Source organism: Salmo trutta, chromosome 30 (assembly GCF_901001165.1).
Source record: "Salmo trutta chromosome 30, fSalTru1.1, whole genome shotgun sequence".
Lineage (NCBI taxonomy): Eukaryota > Metazoa > Chordata > Actinopteri > Salmoniformes > Salmonidae > Salmo > Salmo trutta.
Window position 1 is genome coordinate 20,160,971 of NC_042986.1, and position 15,435 is coordinate 20,176,405.

Consider the following 15,435-nt stretch of genomic DNA (forward strand, 5'->3'; position numbering starts at 1 on the left):
ACAGACAAGCTGTCTTCATCAGGGTCTAACATTTGTTTTTCTGTATGCGTCTTGTAGGGCCTTAGTCACAAATAAATGCAAACATACGGTAGCCTAGCTAGTTAGCCATTATAAAGTTGTATTCCCACAAATTCAGATGAAGGCACAAGAGAGGACACCTTCAGAGAGGACACCTTCAGAGAGGACACCTTCAGAGAGGACACCTTCAGAGAGGACACCTTCAGAGAGGACACCTTCAGAGAGGACACCTTCAGAGAGGACACAGCACAACCAACGGATGCAACAGAGTTGTCTTTAGAGTTAGATGCTACTAACTGGTGGGTGTCTGCTACTTTGAGGACAGATGATAATTGAAAAATCTGTTTTAATTTGGCTTTAAATATACAACATAATTCCGCTTTATTATACAACATACCAATTTTGGCTTTTGGCTTATAATTAACTTTTTACTTATAATAATATTTTGTCTAGGATTATCTAACCTCATTCCAAGACTATTGCGCAAGTGTCTGGGAATGAGATGAAGGATTATCAAGTAATTATTTTACATTAATATTTGTGTGCTTTATATTGTTAGATTACTACATGTTATTAATAATGATCAATTCTTGAGCATTCACCAAACCTTAGTCAATGTCTCTTTAATCTGCAAAGTGAGGATAATGATGACGACCTTGGGGAGGATGGCGGACGTAGCAGAAAGAAGAGTTATGCTGAGACAGCACGGATGTTCAAGCTGAGAAGAAACCTGGACCAGCTGGACTGCTTCCACCGACAGAAGGAGCACAACGTGCTGAAAGCCAGGTTTGTGTTTGCATCCAAAATACTTTTGTAGTGCACTATAAAGGAAATAGAGTTTAATTTGGGACGTGGCCTGTGTTTGGCAAGGATCAGACCTTTGTATGCCACCTTAACACAAATCAAAGATTTGTTCTGCCCAAAGACATTCCAATGCCCCCTTTTTAGTCCTGCCCTAAACCAAGGGACCGTTTCTGTAATTCAGTGATTTGACTATTAAAAGAAAAATAATTTCAGCCGAAGAGGAAGCATTTCTGATAATGTGTCCACATTTGTTGTTGTTTTGTGTTACAGAAAACCATTAAGCACCCAATGAGCTACGATGCAGACCTTTAGCACAAACATAAATGGTGGTCATTCGCTGCTGACACAAAACACCACACTGCAGTAGATTGTGTGGGGCAATCTTTTTTTGTGGCCAGGGCCATATTGGAATAGCTGCTAAAAGCCCTTGGCTTTTAGCTAATATACAAATGGCCTGAAGCATAATGATCCATCATTATTTGCTTCAGCTCTTTAGCCCAGTCACAGATTGTTATGTTGCACTTCATTAGATTGCAAAGAGAACATTGGGCCATTCAAAGCTGTTGGGTGCGTTGAAATCTCACAGCTGTCCCTGCTTCAGCACACCTTCATTACTTCTTTGTCAGCACAACAAATATCATTTTTCTTTATGGAACCAATTTCAGTCACATAATGGCCATGAATTCATTTTTACATCCACATCCAACATATTACCTTGCTAACAGTCTCTGAATGTTCTTGTGACTGTCATAATGAGAGCTTTTCACATTGTAGTTTGTTGTTGTATATTTAGTGCAGTGTTTTGCCTTTACTTCTTGGTTTCCAGAGAGGAGCTCAAAGTTTGCCGTCTGCATATTTCTGAGCTGGAGAGGCAGAGAGCTCGAGTGAAAGAGGAGATAGAGCAACAGAAAGAGGACGACAACAGGTAGGCACAAACAAAGCAAACCCAGATATAGCCAGGTCAGGGGGCGTATGTACTGTATCAAGTGACTAAGAGTAGGAGTGATGATCTATGATCAGATCCCCCCTGTCCATGTAATCTTATTAATTGTGATCTAAAAGGCAAAACTGGTCCTAAGCCAGCACTTCTACTCTGAGACGCTTGATATTTATGGCCCCAGGTGATGACCTCTTTATCCCCATGTTAATGGGATTGTTTTTGACTTGATCAAAACAATTAGATGATACTGATTTTCTTTTATACAACACTTAGGTAAGAAATACAATGTCTCTTAGCACCCATTTGTTTTCATGCAGTGTGGCTGTGTTTCGCCTCCGAGCCCAGCACAAGCGCCTGTGTCAGGAGTTACAGCGAGAGGAGGAGCTGGAGTCACACGTGGCCACCACTCTGAGGGAACATGAGTGAGTCTGCACTACTGCAGCAGCATTGTTTAGGCCCCATTACAAGGCTTCAAAGTGACTGCCAAGTTTATCTATCTTAAAGAGATATTCACCCTTTGAGTGCTATTCCAGTTGGGCAAATAGCTACAATACTTCTGCTACTTGCAATTATAATTCTTTCTTCAAACATCCAAGATGCTTTTTCAAGAGCAATTTGATTCAAATGCCACAAGCTCCCATTAGAACAAACCATTTTCCTTGCAGACTTGAGTTCTTCGGTTCCCAGCTAAAATTTCATAGTGCTGCACATTGACTACTAGCTTTAGCACCGCTCTCATCCTTGACCTTCCCTGTCCCCCCTCTCTTTCTCGCTCTCCTCTCCCTCCCTCCCCATTATCCGTTCTCCTCTCCCTCCCCACTCCCCCTTTCTCTTTCTCCCTCCATCCAACCACTCCCCCTTTCTCTGCAGACTGGAAATGTGTCAGGTGGAGGTGGAAATGGGTCGTTTTTCCCTCCTCCGTGTGGAGGTGCAGGAGGAGGAGCAGGCCTACCAGGCGCTGCAGGCCCAGAGAGGGGAGGCCAGGCTGCAGAAGGAATACACCTCCACCCAGAGCCTGCAGCTCCGGACACAGTGCCTCAAAGCGTAAAGCAGCTCACTCCTTTTGATTTGTTAGTTTTTTTGTGAGCAACATAACTTTATTGCACACAAACTAGACAATACTAATGTCACATACAAAGTAATCTCGACACCCAGAAACTTTGTACACACAGGTACAAACACACACACATACAAACACACATAACATAAACACTATACACACACGTACACCTGGATTGTGTGTTGTACTAGAGTAGTGGCCAGAGGGCACACAGTTAATGTATGTTGAAATATGTTATAAAATGTATTTTATTGCATACTTTTTTTATTATAATATATATCTCTGCCTTAATTTCTGATGGACCCCAGTAAGAGTAGCTGCTAATGGAGATCCATAATAAATACCAATACAAGAAATCACGTTTACATTTTAATCGTTATGTCTGTCATGAAAGACTACATACAGAGTGCCATACATGGTAGTTATAACATTTTCCATAACATTGTCATGACCCAGGTTAATCTGACTGTATAGACATACAAAAAAATGCTACACAGTAGCCTAGTCTAATGTTACTGAGATAATTGATTTGTCATTAGTAAAGATTCCTTCCATTTGAACGTGATGTTGTTTGTCTGTTAACAGGAGGCAGGCAGCCACACAGAAGGAAGAGGAGACTCACTGTCAGAGGACCACAGAGCTGGCCCAGGCTAGCCGCCAGAAAGCAGCGCTGTATCTAAAAGAGACTATCAACAGGTAACCGCTGTGTTCAACCTATTAACAGGTAACTGTTGTGTTCAACCTATCAACAGGTAACACATATAAAATGAGCATATAGAATGTATTGAACTTAGCTATGAACTCGTGAGAGAGTTGATAACCAGATATCCCGTAGCAGTTTATAATTAACATCATATCAAATTAATGTATGCACCCTCCTTCACTCTTGAGTGATCGCTACGTCCCTTTTGTGTTCAGGATGCATCGGGAAGAGGCAGAGAACGAGCAGCAGAGTCGAAGGCTGAAGCAGAAAAGGATGCAGGCAGTCCTGTCATTGAAGGCCAACATTGCAGCCACCAAAGTAAGCAGTGGACACTTTTTTGAGGGTGAACATGAAATGCCACGACCCAAGGCTATTGTTTAAGCATTGAGTAGAGTTAAGATAAGAGCGCTGGTCCTCAGCTCCTAGCTTGTGTTTCTGAGGGTCCAGCATAATGGAAAATAGCAATGGGCATCGTCACATTGTCATGAACACAAGGTGACACAATTACTTCTGCCTTCCAATTGAGGGATTTAGACCTCTTGGAGTTCCTCTGATTTAGACCTCTTTGTACGATTTAGTAGTTTAATCACCTTGACCAATTGCTACTGTATTAGTGGAGTGAACACAGTGTGATGGAAGCCCTCACTGCACGATTTAATTTCTAATTGATTACTACAATCATTGCATCATTGTGTTCAAATCACACAGTATATTCCCTGCTTATAGAAGCGTCAGTATTATTCTTACTGAAAGCCTAGTTTCTGTTTTGTCTTCAGGGACGAAGGGGAAGTGTCATCCCTCCTTGACCTTGTTCACTCTACATTTGTGTTGTTTCCAGGAGAGCATGCGAGCCCAACAGACGAGGGCCAGAGCCCAGGCTCGGAGACAAGAGGAGGAGGAGAGACAGCTGAGAGAGTCCCTACAGACACAGGGTATCAACAGCACCAAGTACATCTACCAACAAAAAAAGCTCCAGGAATTCCACCAAAAGAAAGAGTGTGTTCTTCTGATCAATCTACTTCTCTCTCCCACTCAATGAGTGGGTGTTTTCTTCTCACAATAACGCGCCAAGGAGAAATATGATCCTATTTTGCTCACAATGGCTTGTTGTTGTGGTCGTTTTTCAGAGAATTTCAGGAGAAGCAGAAATCCAAACGGGTGGAAATTGTCTCCAAGTTACTGCTGGAAGAGGAGTTGTTAGAGAGACGTAAGAGGCACCATGCTCTGCTGTTCCCTCCCACCCAAGTCAGCCTTGTGGAGAGGTTGGCAGGGCAGGAGAGATCTCCAGAGAAGCTCCTTCAGAGCCTTGATCCACAGCCGGCAGAAACAAAGGAAGAGAAAAGAAAACGAGTGAGTGGAAATATCACAGACAAAAATGAAGAATTCAGACTGCTGAAACAAGAGTCTAATAAAACAAATTGGTACACATGACATGAAAACTCCATAAATAGTTGGCTATTTTTCACAGCAGTTAGAGGGTACCTAATACCCTCTCGTCATGCGTGTATGCGTGTATGCATGTATGTATGTATGTATGTATGTATGTATGTATGTATGTATGTATGTATGTGGGCAGAGTGTTGCACATCTCACTCTGAAGGCACGTTGTGACAGCTTGATGTGTCTGTTTTCGACCATGAGCATCCACACATCCCCTCACGTCCTTCCCAGCAGAACACAGTGTTTAGTGACAGCAGCTCTTCATCAGAGCTGTCTGACCAGGAGGAGAGCAGGGACCTGGAGGAGGAGCAGGGCCTCACTGACAGCCTGGCGCAGCCTGAGTTCACTGGCCTCTGGGACCAGACACGTCAAGTTCACCAGGTACCATTTTAATGACACACATCATCATCAACTCACAAATACAATCATATTGAGATTAGACATGATGCTCAACTCTATTTCCTTTTTGTGTTCCATCTCAAAATAAATGTATATCCATAAGTATAGTAAACATAAGTAATTTGTTCTATAGTGTAATCAATCAAGCCTTATAGGCTTGTGGTAAATCTGAAAACACAATTGACCATTGAGAACTATGAAATAGTAAGTGAGAAATAAATGTTAAACTGGGACTGGTACCACTAGGTCATATTGTACAGAACAGGAGAAAGGATAGCTTTAGAACTGCTCTACTACTCCCCAGCCAGCAGCAGTGGGTTGCCTCTACTGCCTCTCTCCCACTCTTGAGATCCATGGCGACAGACATCACTTCTCATTTGCTGGTGCCATGGAAGCCTCCAACGGAACATGACAGTCATTCAGGCCAGATAGTCCTGTGTGCGAGAAGTCATGCGGAAAGGTTTTTACTTTTCACATGCACTTCTGCAAATGATGTCCTCATAACATCACGACACATGAGGATTGGGTTGGGACCTGAGTTGTAATGAGAAAAGGACCATAGGCCAAAATTACTCAGCTCCTTAACTCTTGAGGGTGAGACTGAAATCACTGCAATTTTCCTAAATGCACATCACATTAGCGCTCTCCCTCAAAGGCTGATGTCTTGTTTATGTCTGGATGCATCCTTGCCTGCCTTGATTAACTGAGTGGGACATGAATGGCCTGTCTATGAGAATTCAGAATGGTCTACACTGGTAGACATTAACTACAGGCCAGTCTCTACAGTACGCTACATATTATGCAACTACTGTGTACAATCATACACTATTAATGTTTTGTTTGTAGAGTTCATCTACTGTAGTGTACTTGTGAATTTAGTGCTGCTGCCTCTAAATAATTGTTAACATATTGTTAATGTAATTTGTTCCATGGCATGGTGTTGGTTGCATTGGCCATGCCCTCTTGTGCCAATATGGCTTTGAAAGAAACATAAGCCAAAATGTTATATCTGTTTGTCTAAAATTCAAGCTGTAGTATTTCAATATATAGATATTTTTCAACTTTGAAATACGACCTGAATTGGTGTTCATTTCCCCCCTGATTTTCCAGAGCACTCCAAATAAAGATGCTAAATCATTACAGTCGCGAGCAGAGAGACAGGATATGTCTTTGCTGCCGGTGGGGAAACCTCCAGTGGCTGGTAAAAGAGTTATACAGGGGAAGGAATTTAAAGGCTCACTTTTCATCAGTAAGCCAGAAATCATCTTCTTCAAGGTACATTGTTCTGCATTGTGTAACTATTTATTGTATTGCAGAACATGCAGTTATTTCATACTGTGCAGTCATTTCAGACAAAATGACATACAGGTATTTCACAAATCCAAATACTGTTGCAGGATTTTGATGTGGGACAGACGTACAAGAAGAAGGTCATCCTGACTAATGTCAGCTACACAACCAATTATTGCAAGTTACTTGGTGTCACCATGGAACTGATGGATTTCATTTCTATAAGGTGAGCGTTATAGCCTAAGTTCCATGGTAGGTTGAATTGGAACAGAAGTGGAAAACAACTGTCTTGCTAAGCGATCAAAACCTGTTACTCATTTCTCGTAGGCTCAGAAAAACAGGGAATAGTTCATGTATGGGTCTAGGGTCAAATTGTTTTACTATCCTTCAAATGGTCAAATTAACAATTTAAGGTCGGGTAATCTGATCCTAGATGTTTGGTTGGGTCCGCACAACTTCTCCCTCGAGCATCCACCCCCTCGCAAAGCCTACACACTAGCTTAGTCTTGGTAATGCGTTTCTCTGTCCCGAGCCTCCCACCCACAAACAAAGGATGAGTGTTACACATGGGTCCCACACCACTCACTCTATCCCTTTCCAGAGAGATAGTGAGATAACTCGGACTTTATGCAGTTACGTGGGCCTCTGCTCTTTCTGCCTGGGTGAGTGAACTAAGTCCTCGTCCTCCCAGGCTGCTGCTTGCTCACAGAGCCCAGTCAGAGTGTCTCGTGGTTGGGTTGGTTGGAGACTTGGCAGGGCCTGTCTGCACACATCGACTCCACACTCCACAACACAGACACACACACTCTACTTCTCAGTGAGCTGTTCAGCTCAGCTCACCCATTACTCTGGGCTGCCAGTGCCACAGCCTATCATCCACCAGTACTGTGACCCTGAGGAGGAGGAGGATCCTTCATTGGGTCTATAGTACGCTGTAGTATCACTTTTGAAAAGGTAGATTTGAATGCCTTAATGGAATGTTGTTTTAAATCCCCGAAAAATCTGTACCCAATAGATTTTCTGGTGAAAATGGGGATGGATTGCTATAATGTACTATAATGCAAGTAATATGGTTGTTGTGATTGAAAAAAATAAATTGGGGACTGTTATGTAATCTGTAATGTGAATTTTAGTATTTTGTTTTAGAGGATTATTCTTTTAAAATGTTATTTAAAAGGCCTTAAATGACCACTATGTTCAGGGCTTAAGTATCTGAAATCAACATTTGCTCAGCGGTAGACAAACGTTAACCAAGAACATGCTCTGATTTTTACACGCCGCCCGTCCATCGTTCTTTCGACGCCCCCTGAAATTCTAAAAATGGCTCCCCATCTCTCTTCCCCCCCAGCGTAGCTGTGTGTGCGCCAGGGCTGATTCTCTCTGCCATGTCTGAGCCTTACTGCTGGGACTCTGCTAGGTGGACTGCCCAGGCTCTGCCAAACGTTACTAAGGCGTAATACACATTAAAATGCAGCACTTTTACAGCTTAAACATTTTTTTATAAACAATTTGGCTTACTTACATCCTTCAGTGCTTTTAATGCTACTGCCTAAGACTGAGCCAGAGCCTGAGATGGTTCCAAAATGGACACCTGACTCAGAATTTGTCGTATGGCTCCTCTCTTCTGGTTAATGTGGCAGGACTCATGTTTTGGCACAGCAACATATGTAGCCATCGGGCATGTTTGGGTGTTAGCACTAGGTAGTTCATCAACATTGTTAATTGATTTGTTATGGGATCAGTGTCACCCAGGAGGGTTTGATAATGTATATGCCAGGCAGTCATACTGCACCTATGGGCTCCTGCCAGATATTTTTAGTCTAACTGTAAATATGGCCTGATTTACTGTACTGTTCACCACACGTCTTCAACATGGTCTCACTCAACACTCAATCCCTAGTGAACTGTTCTCTTTTTTCTTTGAAAACGTTTATTTTGAACCTAGAAAGACTGCCTCCCTCCATGCGTTCATATGGCATTTAGAAAGCAGACTGTCAGATTGTATAGGTCAGGGGTCCCCAATTACATTCAGCCGTGGGATCGATTTTTCCTTGAGTGGATGGCCGGGGGCGGAACATAGTTATAAATAATTTGTACACTGCAAATTGACCGCAGTAATCCCGAACAGATATAGTATTTGACAGAAAATTGAATCATTTCAAACCTTGATTACATTGGGATACGATCACATATGCCTCTCTATTTACAGGTGGGAATACTTGGGAACAAATTTCCTAAATTATCACTTTGCGCTGATTTCCTAGTGATTTTACAGTCTTTTATGTCCAACATCAACAACAAAAAATGTATATCCCCAAAATAAATCACTCCCGGCCAAATATATATATATATATATATATATATATATATATATATATATATATATATATATATATATATATATATATATATATATATATATATATATATATATATATATATATATATACACACACACACATGCCCAAAATCTGAAAAAAAAAAAGCAAAATATATATAATTTTGAGTTGATTTCCTGGTGATGTTAGACTTATGTCCAACAACAACATAAATAATAATAATAATAAAAATATATTTCTCAGAAAACTTGGGCGGCCAAATAAAATCCCCAGAGGGGCACCTATTGGGGAACCCTGATCTACAGTATATCCTACTTGGAGAGGGGTGAGGAATGGGATCCAGGGAGAATTTCAGCCCTCCTCTCCTAGCCTCTCTGCCAGAGGACTGTCCAGATCAAAAACCCTCCCTTGTCATTGGAAAAAGAGGTCACTCCAAAACTAGTCTAGTCAAATTGGTTGAGCCTGGTTGTGTCAGACTCAAAATGGGTTTCAGCTCAAGTCTATGTGACATGAGAGCAATATACTGTATAATAATTGGAATCATTAAGCCATAATCACACAATAGTTTGATACTGATTCTCAGCTTGTGCTCTACAGTCTTCTTTACTGTTGTGCTTATGGTTGTTTTTTCCAACTCATTGTTTATCTATTGAATTTTGAGAAATTCTCCTGCGGCCTTTTCGCTCCACCGTATCGATTGGGTAGCCTTTTATATCTTTTGGAGGCTGGAACATTTGGAGTGCTCCAGGGCAATCTCTTGGCTCTGTCTGGCATGTGTCAACAGATACACATGTTGCAATTTAATATTTGGGATACTGGCTTTTGCCTCGAGATCATTTTTTAAAATGTGGTCATCAGTATGCGCTAGTAGGATATACAATATCAGACATATGTGATGTTTCCTAATTGATTAGGAATTTCGGAATACGGTTTCTTAAATCAGTAGCTTTAAGAATTGAATGCTAACCTTTGCTCCTGTTATGTTGTGCCGATCATATATCTGAATAACAGCTTAATGTCAACTTTTGACCCCCCTGTTTTCAATTATATTCCTTTTCTTTTCCCTGCAGACACAACATCCTTTAGTATTGAAATAGTTCTGGATGCTTTTTTTGTAGAATGTTGCTGTTATATTCATTTTGAACTTGTCTTACTTGTTTGCCTTTTACACAGAACTTAGCACGTGGAACTTAGCACGTGGAACTTAGCACGTGGAACTTAGCACGTGGAACTTAGCACGTGGAACTTAGCAATTAGTGCACACACACACACACCCACCATGTTGCCATTTCAATCTGCCTCAAATGCATCCATAATGTTTAACATGATCTGGCCAAATCTTCACAACCGTTGTGTAAATGGATCTGCAATATAATTCCACTGAGTATGGAGAATATCATGCTGTGTTGTCTCAATGGCTTTGAAATGTCTGTCTGCAGTATGAATGGCTGGTGCAGATCATAAAATGTTTTCATGTAAACTGCTCTTTTACAGTGCATTCGGAAAGTATTCAGACCCCTTGACTTTTTCCACATTTTGTTACATTTCAGCCTTATTCTAAAATTCATTAAATAGTTTTTTTCCCTCATCAGTTTACACACAATACCCCATAAAGATAAAGTGAATACAGGTTTTTAGAAATGTTAGCAAATTTATTACAAATAAAAAAACTATTGTATTGAGGTATTGAAGTATTTTGCTATGAGACTCAAAATTGAGATCAGGTGCATCCTGTTTCCATTGATCGTCCTTAAGATATTTCTACAACTTGATTGGTAAATTAAATTGATTGGACATGATTTGGAAAGGCACACATCTGTCTATACAAGGTCCCACAGTTGACAGTGCATGTCAGGGCAAAAACCAAGCCATGAGGTCGAAGGAATTGTCCGTAGAGCTCCGAGACAGGATTGTGTCGAGGCACAGATTTTTATTTAACCTTTATTTAACTAGGCAAGTCAATTAAGAACAAATTCTTATTTACAATGACGGCCTAGGAACAGTGCCTTGTTCAGGGGCTGAACGACAGATTTTTACCTTGTCAGCTCGGGGATTCGATCTAGCAACCTTTCGGTTACTGGCCCAACGCTTTAACCACTGGTCTACCTGCCACCCTTCTGGGGAAGGGTACCAAAAAATGTGGAGATGGGAGAACCTTCCAGAAGGACGACCATCTCGCCACACTCCACCAAACAGGCCTTTATGGTAGAGTGGCCAGACGGAAGCCATTTACTCAGTAAAAGGCACATGAAAGCCCGCTTGGAGTTTACCAAAAGGCACCTAAAGGACTCTCAGACCATGAGAAACAAGATTCTCTGGTCTGATGAAACCAAGATTGAACTATTTGGAGGAAACCTGGCACCATCCCTACGGTGAAGCATGGTAGTGGCAGAATCATGCTGTGGGGATGTTTTTCAGCGGCAGGGACTGGGAGACTAGTCAGGATCGAGGGAAAGATTAACAGAGCAAAGTACAGAGAAATCCTTGATGAAAACCTGCTCCAGAGTTCTCAGGACCTCAGACTGGGGTGAAGGTTCACCTTCTAACAGGACAACGACCCTAAGCACACAGCATAGACAACGCAGGAGTGGCTTCGGGACAAGTCTCAATGTCCTTGAGATGCCCAGCCAGAACCCGGACTTGAACCTGATCAAACATATCTGGAGAGACCTGAAAATAGCTGTGCAGCGACATTCCCCATCCAACCTGACAGAGTTCGAAAGGATCTGCAGAGAAGAATGGGAGAAACTCCCCCAAATACATGTGTGCCAAGCTTGTAGCGTCATACCCAAGAAAACTTGAGGCTGTAATCACTGCTAAAGGTGCTTCAGCAAAGTACTGAGTAAAAGGTCTGAATACTTATGTAAACGTGATGTTTCACTGTCTAAAAAACTGTTTTTGATTTGTCATTATGGGGTATTATGTGTAGATTGATGAGGGGAAAAAAACAATATAATAAATTTTAGAATAAGGCTGTAACGAAACAATGTGGAAAAAGCCAAGGGGTCTGAATCATTTCCGACTGCACTGGAAATCCCACTGTGTGTGAGATGCATTCGTTTGAATTGGGTTGAATCTTCTGTTTCAGCTTTGAGCCTCCTGGTCCAATATCAGCTGGGATGGCCTGTGACATGCAGGTCATTTTTCAACCAATGGTGAGTCAGTCAGACAAACAGACAGACAAGCATACCCATCTGTCTCCAAGAGTTATTTATCCCCCTAACATATTATCACCAATGATGTCCTTCTAGATGAATAAGGATTTGAAGGGAGAGGTCCAGTTTGTGTCAGCAGCTGGCCCCTTCTCTGTGCCCATCAGATGTACCATTAAGAAATGTGATGTGAGTACTAAGAAGGACCTCGTCTGAAGAGTGCCCATTTATCTTAGTATCCTACTACCTGCTGTCATCAGCATATTTCCTGAAATGGCTGCACACGGCCCTCAATTCTTCTATTCCTTATGTATAGTATTGCATTTACAATGTTGTGATATTAATCTCTATAAATGTACCCTCAAATACTGTGTACCTCATCCATGTGCTTTCTTAGTACTTATGCACCTTTTCATTGTGTCTCATGACTCCTAGCCGTCTGTGGACATCGACCTCATTGTCTTTGGTACCCACGTGGTGGGCCAGACCATTTCCCGGGCTATCACCCTGACCAACAGGGGGGCCCTGGGGACATGCTTCACCCTGGTGTCCTCCCCCTGCCCAAGCCTAGCGCAGTCCCAGCTCCAAGCCCAGGCTCATGCCTTGTCTGAGGCCTCCTCCGCCAGCACCGAGGTGAGAACCTGACCCTTGATCCCAGTCACATGCATGTCCCTGTGTCATATCAGGTTTATAGAAACATTACAGTAATATATACTTTTTTACCATGAGCAATTGATTCCTATGTCCGGCTGTCTTGTTAGCGGCATGCACTGTAATTTGAATATATCCAATAGACACTGCTCTGGCCAGTGCTGGACAGTGGTATAGGGGTTTTGTAAGTGTGTGTGTGTGTGCTTGTGTGTGTAGCTTTCACAGGAAAGGAGCACTTCAATAGCAGCAGCCTCTGACAGCCAGGAGAGCCCTGCATCACGGGACTCAGGAGAACTCAAATCAGAGAGGAAGAGTCAGGAACCCTTGCTAGTCTCAGACTCCAAACAGTCAGGTAAATGAAGCACACGTCTCTTTGATGTGTAAAAATGAAATAGTTAAACTCTCTACTCAGCATGTTTTTTTAAACCTGATTAATAGATGCTTTGATAATTATATCAAAGCTCATGTTATCAGTCGTCAGTAAAGTTTGTCAGATCAGTGATCACCTCCGGGAAAGGAGGAAGGAAAGTTTCCCTTGCAAATATTGGAGAGTGGGTGTGTGTGGATGCATGCTTATATGTACGTGTCCCTGTGTGTGTGTGTGTCTGTGTGTGTGTGTGGTATTAGGGGCCCAGACACCTGCTGTGTCAGAGACCCTGGGGGGTGTGGAGGCTGCCTCAGGAAGACGCAGCCTGGCCTCAGAGCAGCAGGAGGGAGGCCCGGCCCTCAAGACCAGCACGGAAGAGCCCTCAGACAGCAGCAGTGACATCACCATCGGAGAGGTACAGCACCTTTGAGTAACTGCTATAGTGTTGCTATATCAACACTGGAAAATAATTACTACGGTACAACATCAGTTCTTTGTAGAAGAGACTGGAATGTTGAATGAAGTACAAAAGTTTAGTCCAATTTTTAGTCCATACATTTGAAGTCGGAAGTTTACATACACTTAGGTTGGAGTCATTAAAACTCGTTTTTCAACCACTCAGTTTACAGTTTACATAACTAAGTTGACTGTGCCTATAAACAGCTTGGAAAATTCCAGAAAATGATGTCATGGCTTTAAAAGCTTCTGATAGGCTAATTTACATCATTTGAGTCAATTGGAGGTGTACCTGTGGATGTATTTCAAGGCCTACCTTCAAACTTAGTGCCTCTTTGCTTGACATCATGGGAAAGTCTAAATAAATCAGCCAAGACCTAATTGTAGACCTCCACAAGTCTGGTTCATTTTTGGGAGCAATTTCCAAATGCCTGAAGGTCCCACGTTCATCTGTACAAACAATAGTACGCAAGTATAAACACCATGGGACCACGCAGCTGTCATACCGCTCAGGAAGTTGACGTGTTCTGTCTCCTAGAGATGAACGTACTTTGGTGCGAATAGTGCAAATCAATCCCAGAACAACAGCAAAGGACCTTGTGAAGATGCTGGAGGAAACGGGTACAAAAGTATCTATATCCGCAGTAAAACGAGTCCTATATCGACATAACCTGAAAGGCCGCTCAGCAAGGAAGCTGCTCTGACAGCTGGTGCTTAAAGCTAGTGAAGGAGATAAGTGTTTCCAGTTTCAGAGATTTTTGTAGTTCGTCCCAGTCATTGGCAGCAGAGAACTGGAAGGAGAGGCGGCCGAAGGAGGAATTGGCTTTGGGGGTGACCAGAGATATACCTGCTGGAGCGGATGCTACAGGTGGGTGCTGCTATGGTGACCAGCGAGATGAGATAAGGGGGGACTTTACCTAGCAGGGTCTTGTAGATGACCTGGAGCCAGTGGGTTTGGCGACGAATATGAAGCGAGGGCCAGCCAACGAGAGCGTACAGGTCGCAGTGGTGGGTAGTATATGGGGCTTTGGTGACAAAACGGATGGTACTGTGATAGACTGCATCCAATTTATTGAGTAGGGTATTGGAGGCTATTTAAATGACATCGCCGAAGTCGAGGATCGGTAGGATGGTCAGTTTTACAAGGGTATGTTTGGCAGCATGAGTGAAGGATGCTTTGTTGCGAAATAGGAAGCCAATTCTAGATTTAACTTTGGATTGGAGATGTTTGATGTGAGTCTGGAAGGAGAGTTTACAGTCTAACCAGACACCTAGGTATTTGTAGTTGTCCACATATTCTAAGTCAGAACCGTCCAGAGTAGTGATGCTGGACGGGCGGGCAGGTGCAGGCAGCGATCGGTTGAAGAGCATGCATTTCATTTTACTTGTATTTAAGAGCAGTTGGAGGCCACGGAAGGAGAGTTGTATGGCATTGAAGCTCGTCTGGAGGATTGTTAACACAGTGTCCAAAGAAGGGCCAGAAGTATACAGAATGGTGTCGTCTACGTAGAGCTGGATCAGAGACTCACCAGCAGCAAGAGCGACATCATTGATGTATACAGAGAAAAGAGTCGGCCCAAGAATTGAACCCTGTGGCACCCCCATAGAGACTGCCAGAGGTCCGGACAACAGGCCCTCCGATTTGACACACTGAACTCTATCAGAGAAGTAGTTGGTGAGCCAGGCGAGGCAATCATTTGAGAAACCAAGGCTGTTGAGTCTGCCGATGAGGATGTGGGGATTGACAGAGTCGAAAGCCTTGGCCAGGTCAATGAATACGGCTGCACAGTATTGTTTCTTATCGATGGCGGTTAAA

The 15,435-nt window shown here is 42.7% G+C and overlaps 1 protein-coding gene across 3 annotated transcripts in view; it reads left to right on the forward strand.

Annotated features, from left to right (window-relative positions):
* Window positions 1-15,435, forward strand: part of cfap74 (cilia and flagella associated protein 74) — a 49,602-nt gene that overhangs the window by 615 nt on the left and 33,552 nt on the right. For 2 of the 3 annotated variants that reach the window (XM_029723205.1, XM_029723206.1), the window contains exons 3-19: window positions 137-317; window positions 655-804; window positions 1,649-1,747; window positions 2,080-2,184; window positions 2,633-2,806; window positions 3,408-3,518; window positions 3,741-3,843; window positions 4,364-4,521; window positions 4,653-4,875; window positions 5,197-5,346; window positions 6,475-6,639; window positions 6,762-6,880; window positions 12,082-12,148; window positions 12,245-12,334; window positions 12,581-12,778; window positions 13,013-13,148; window positions 13,424-13,578. In XM_029723205.1, coding sequence (XP_029579065.1) covers window positions 137-317; window positions 655-804; window positions 1,649-1,747; window positions 2,080-2,184; window positions 2,633-2,806; window positions 3,408-3,518; window positions 3,741-3,843; window positions 4,364-4,521; window positions 4,653-4,875; window positions 5,197-5,346; window positions 6,475-6,639; window positions 6,762-6,880; window positions 12,082-12,148; window positions 12,245-12,334; window positions 12,581-12,778; window positions 13,013-13,148; window positions 13,424-13,578 — 2,384 coding nt within the window. The remainder of the gene's footprint in view (window positions 1-136; window positions 318-654; window positions 805-1,648; window positions 1,748-2,079; window positions 2,185-2,632; window positions 2,807-3,407; window positions 3,519-3,740; window positions 3,844-4,363; window positions 4,522-4,652; window positions 4,876-5,196; window positions 5,347-6,474; window positions 6,640-6,761; window positions 6,881-12,081; window positions 12,149-12,244; window positions 12,335-12,580; window positions 12,779-13,012; window positions 13,149-13,423; window positions 13,579-15,435) is intronic. The other variant, XM_029723207.1, reaches the window with a different exon arrangement.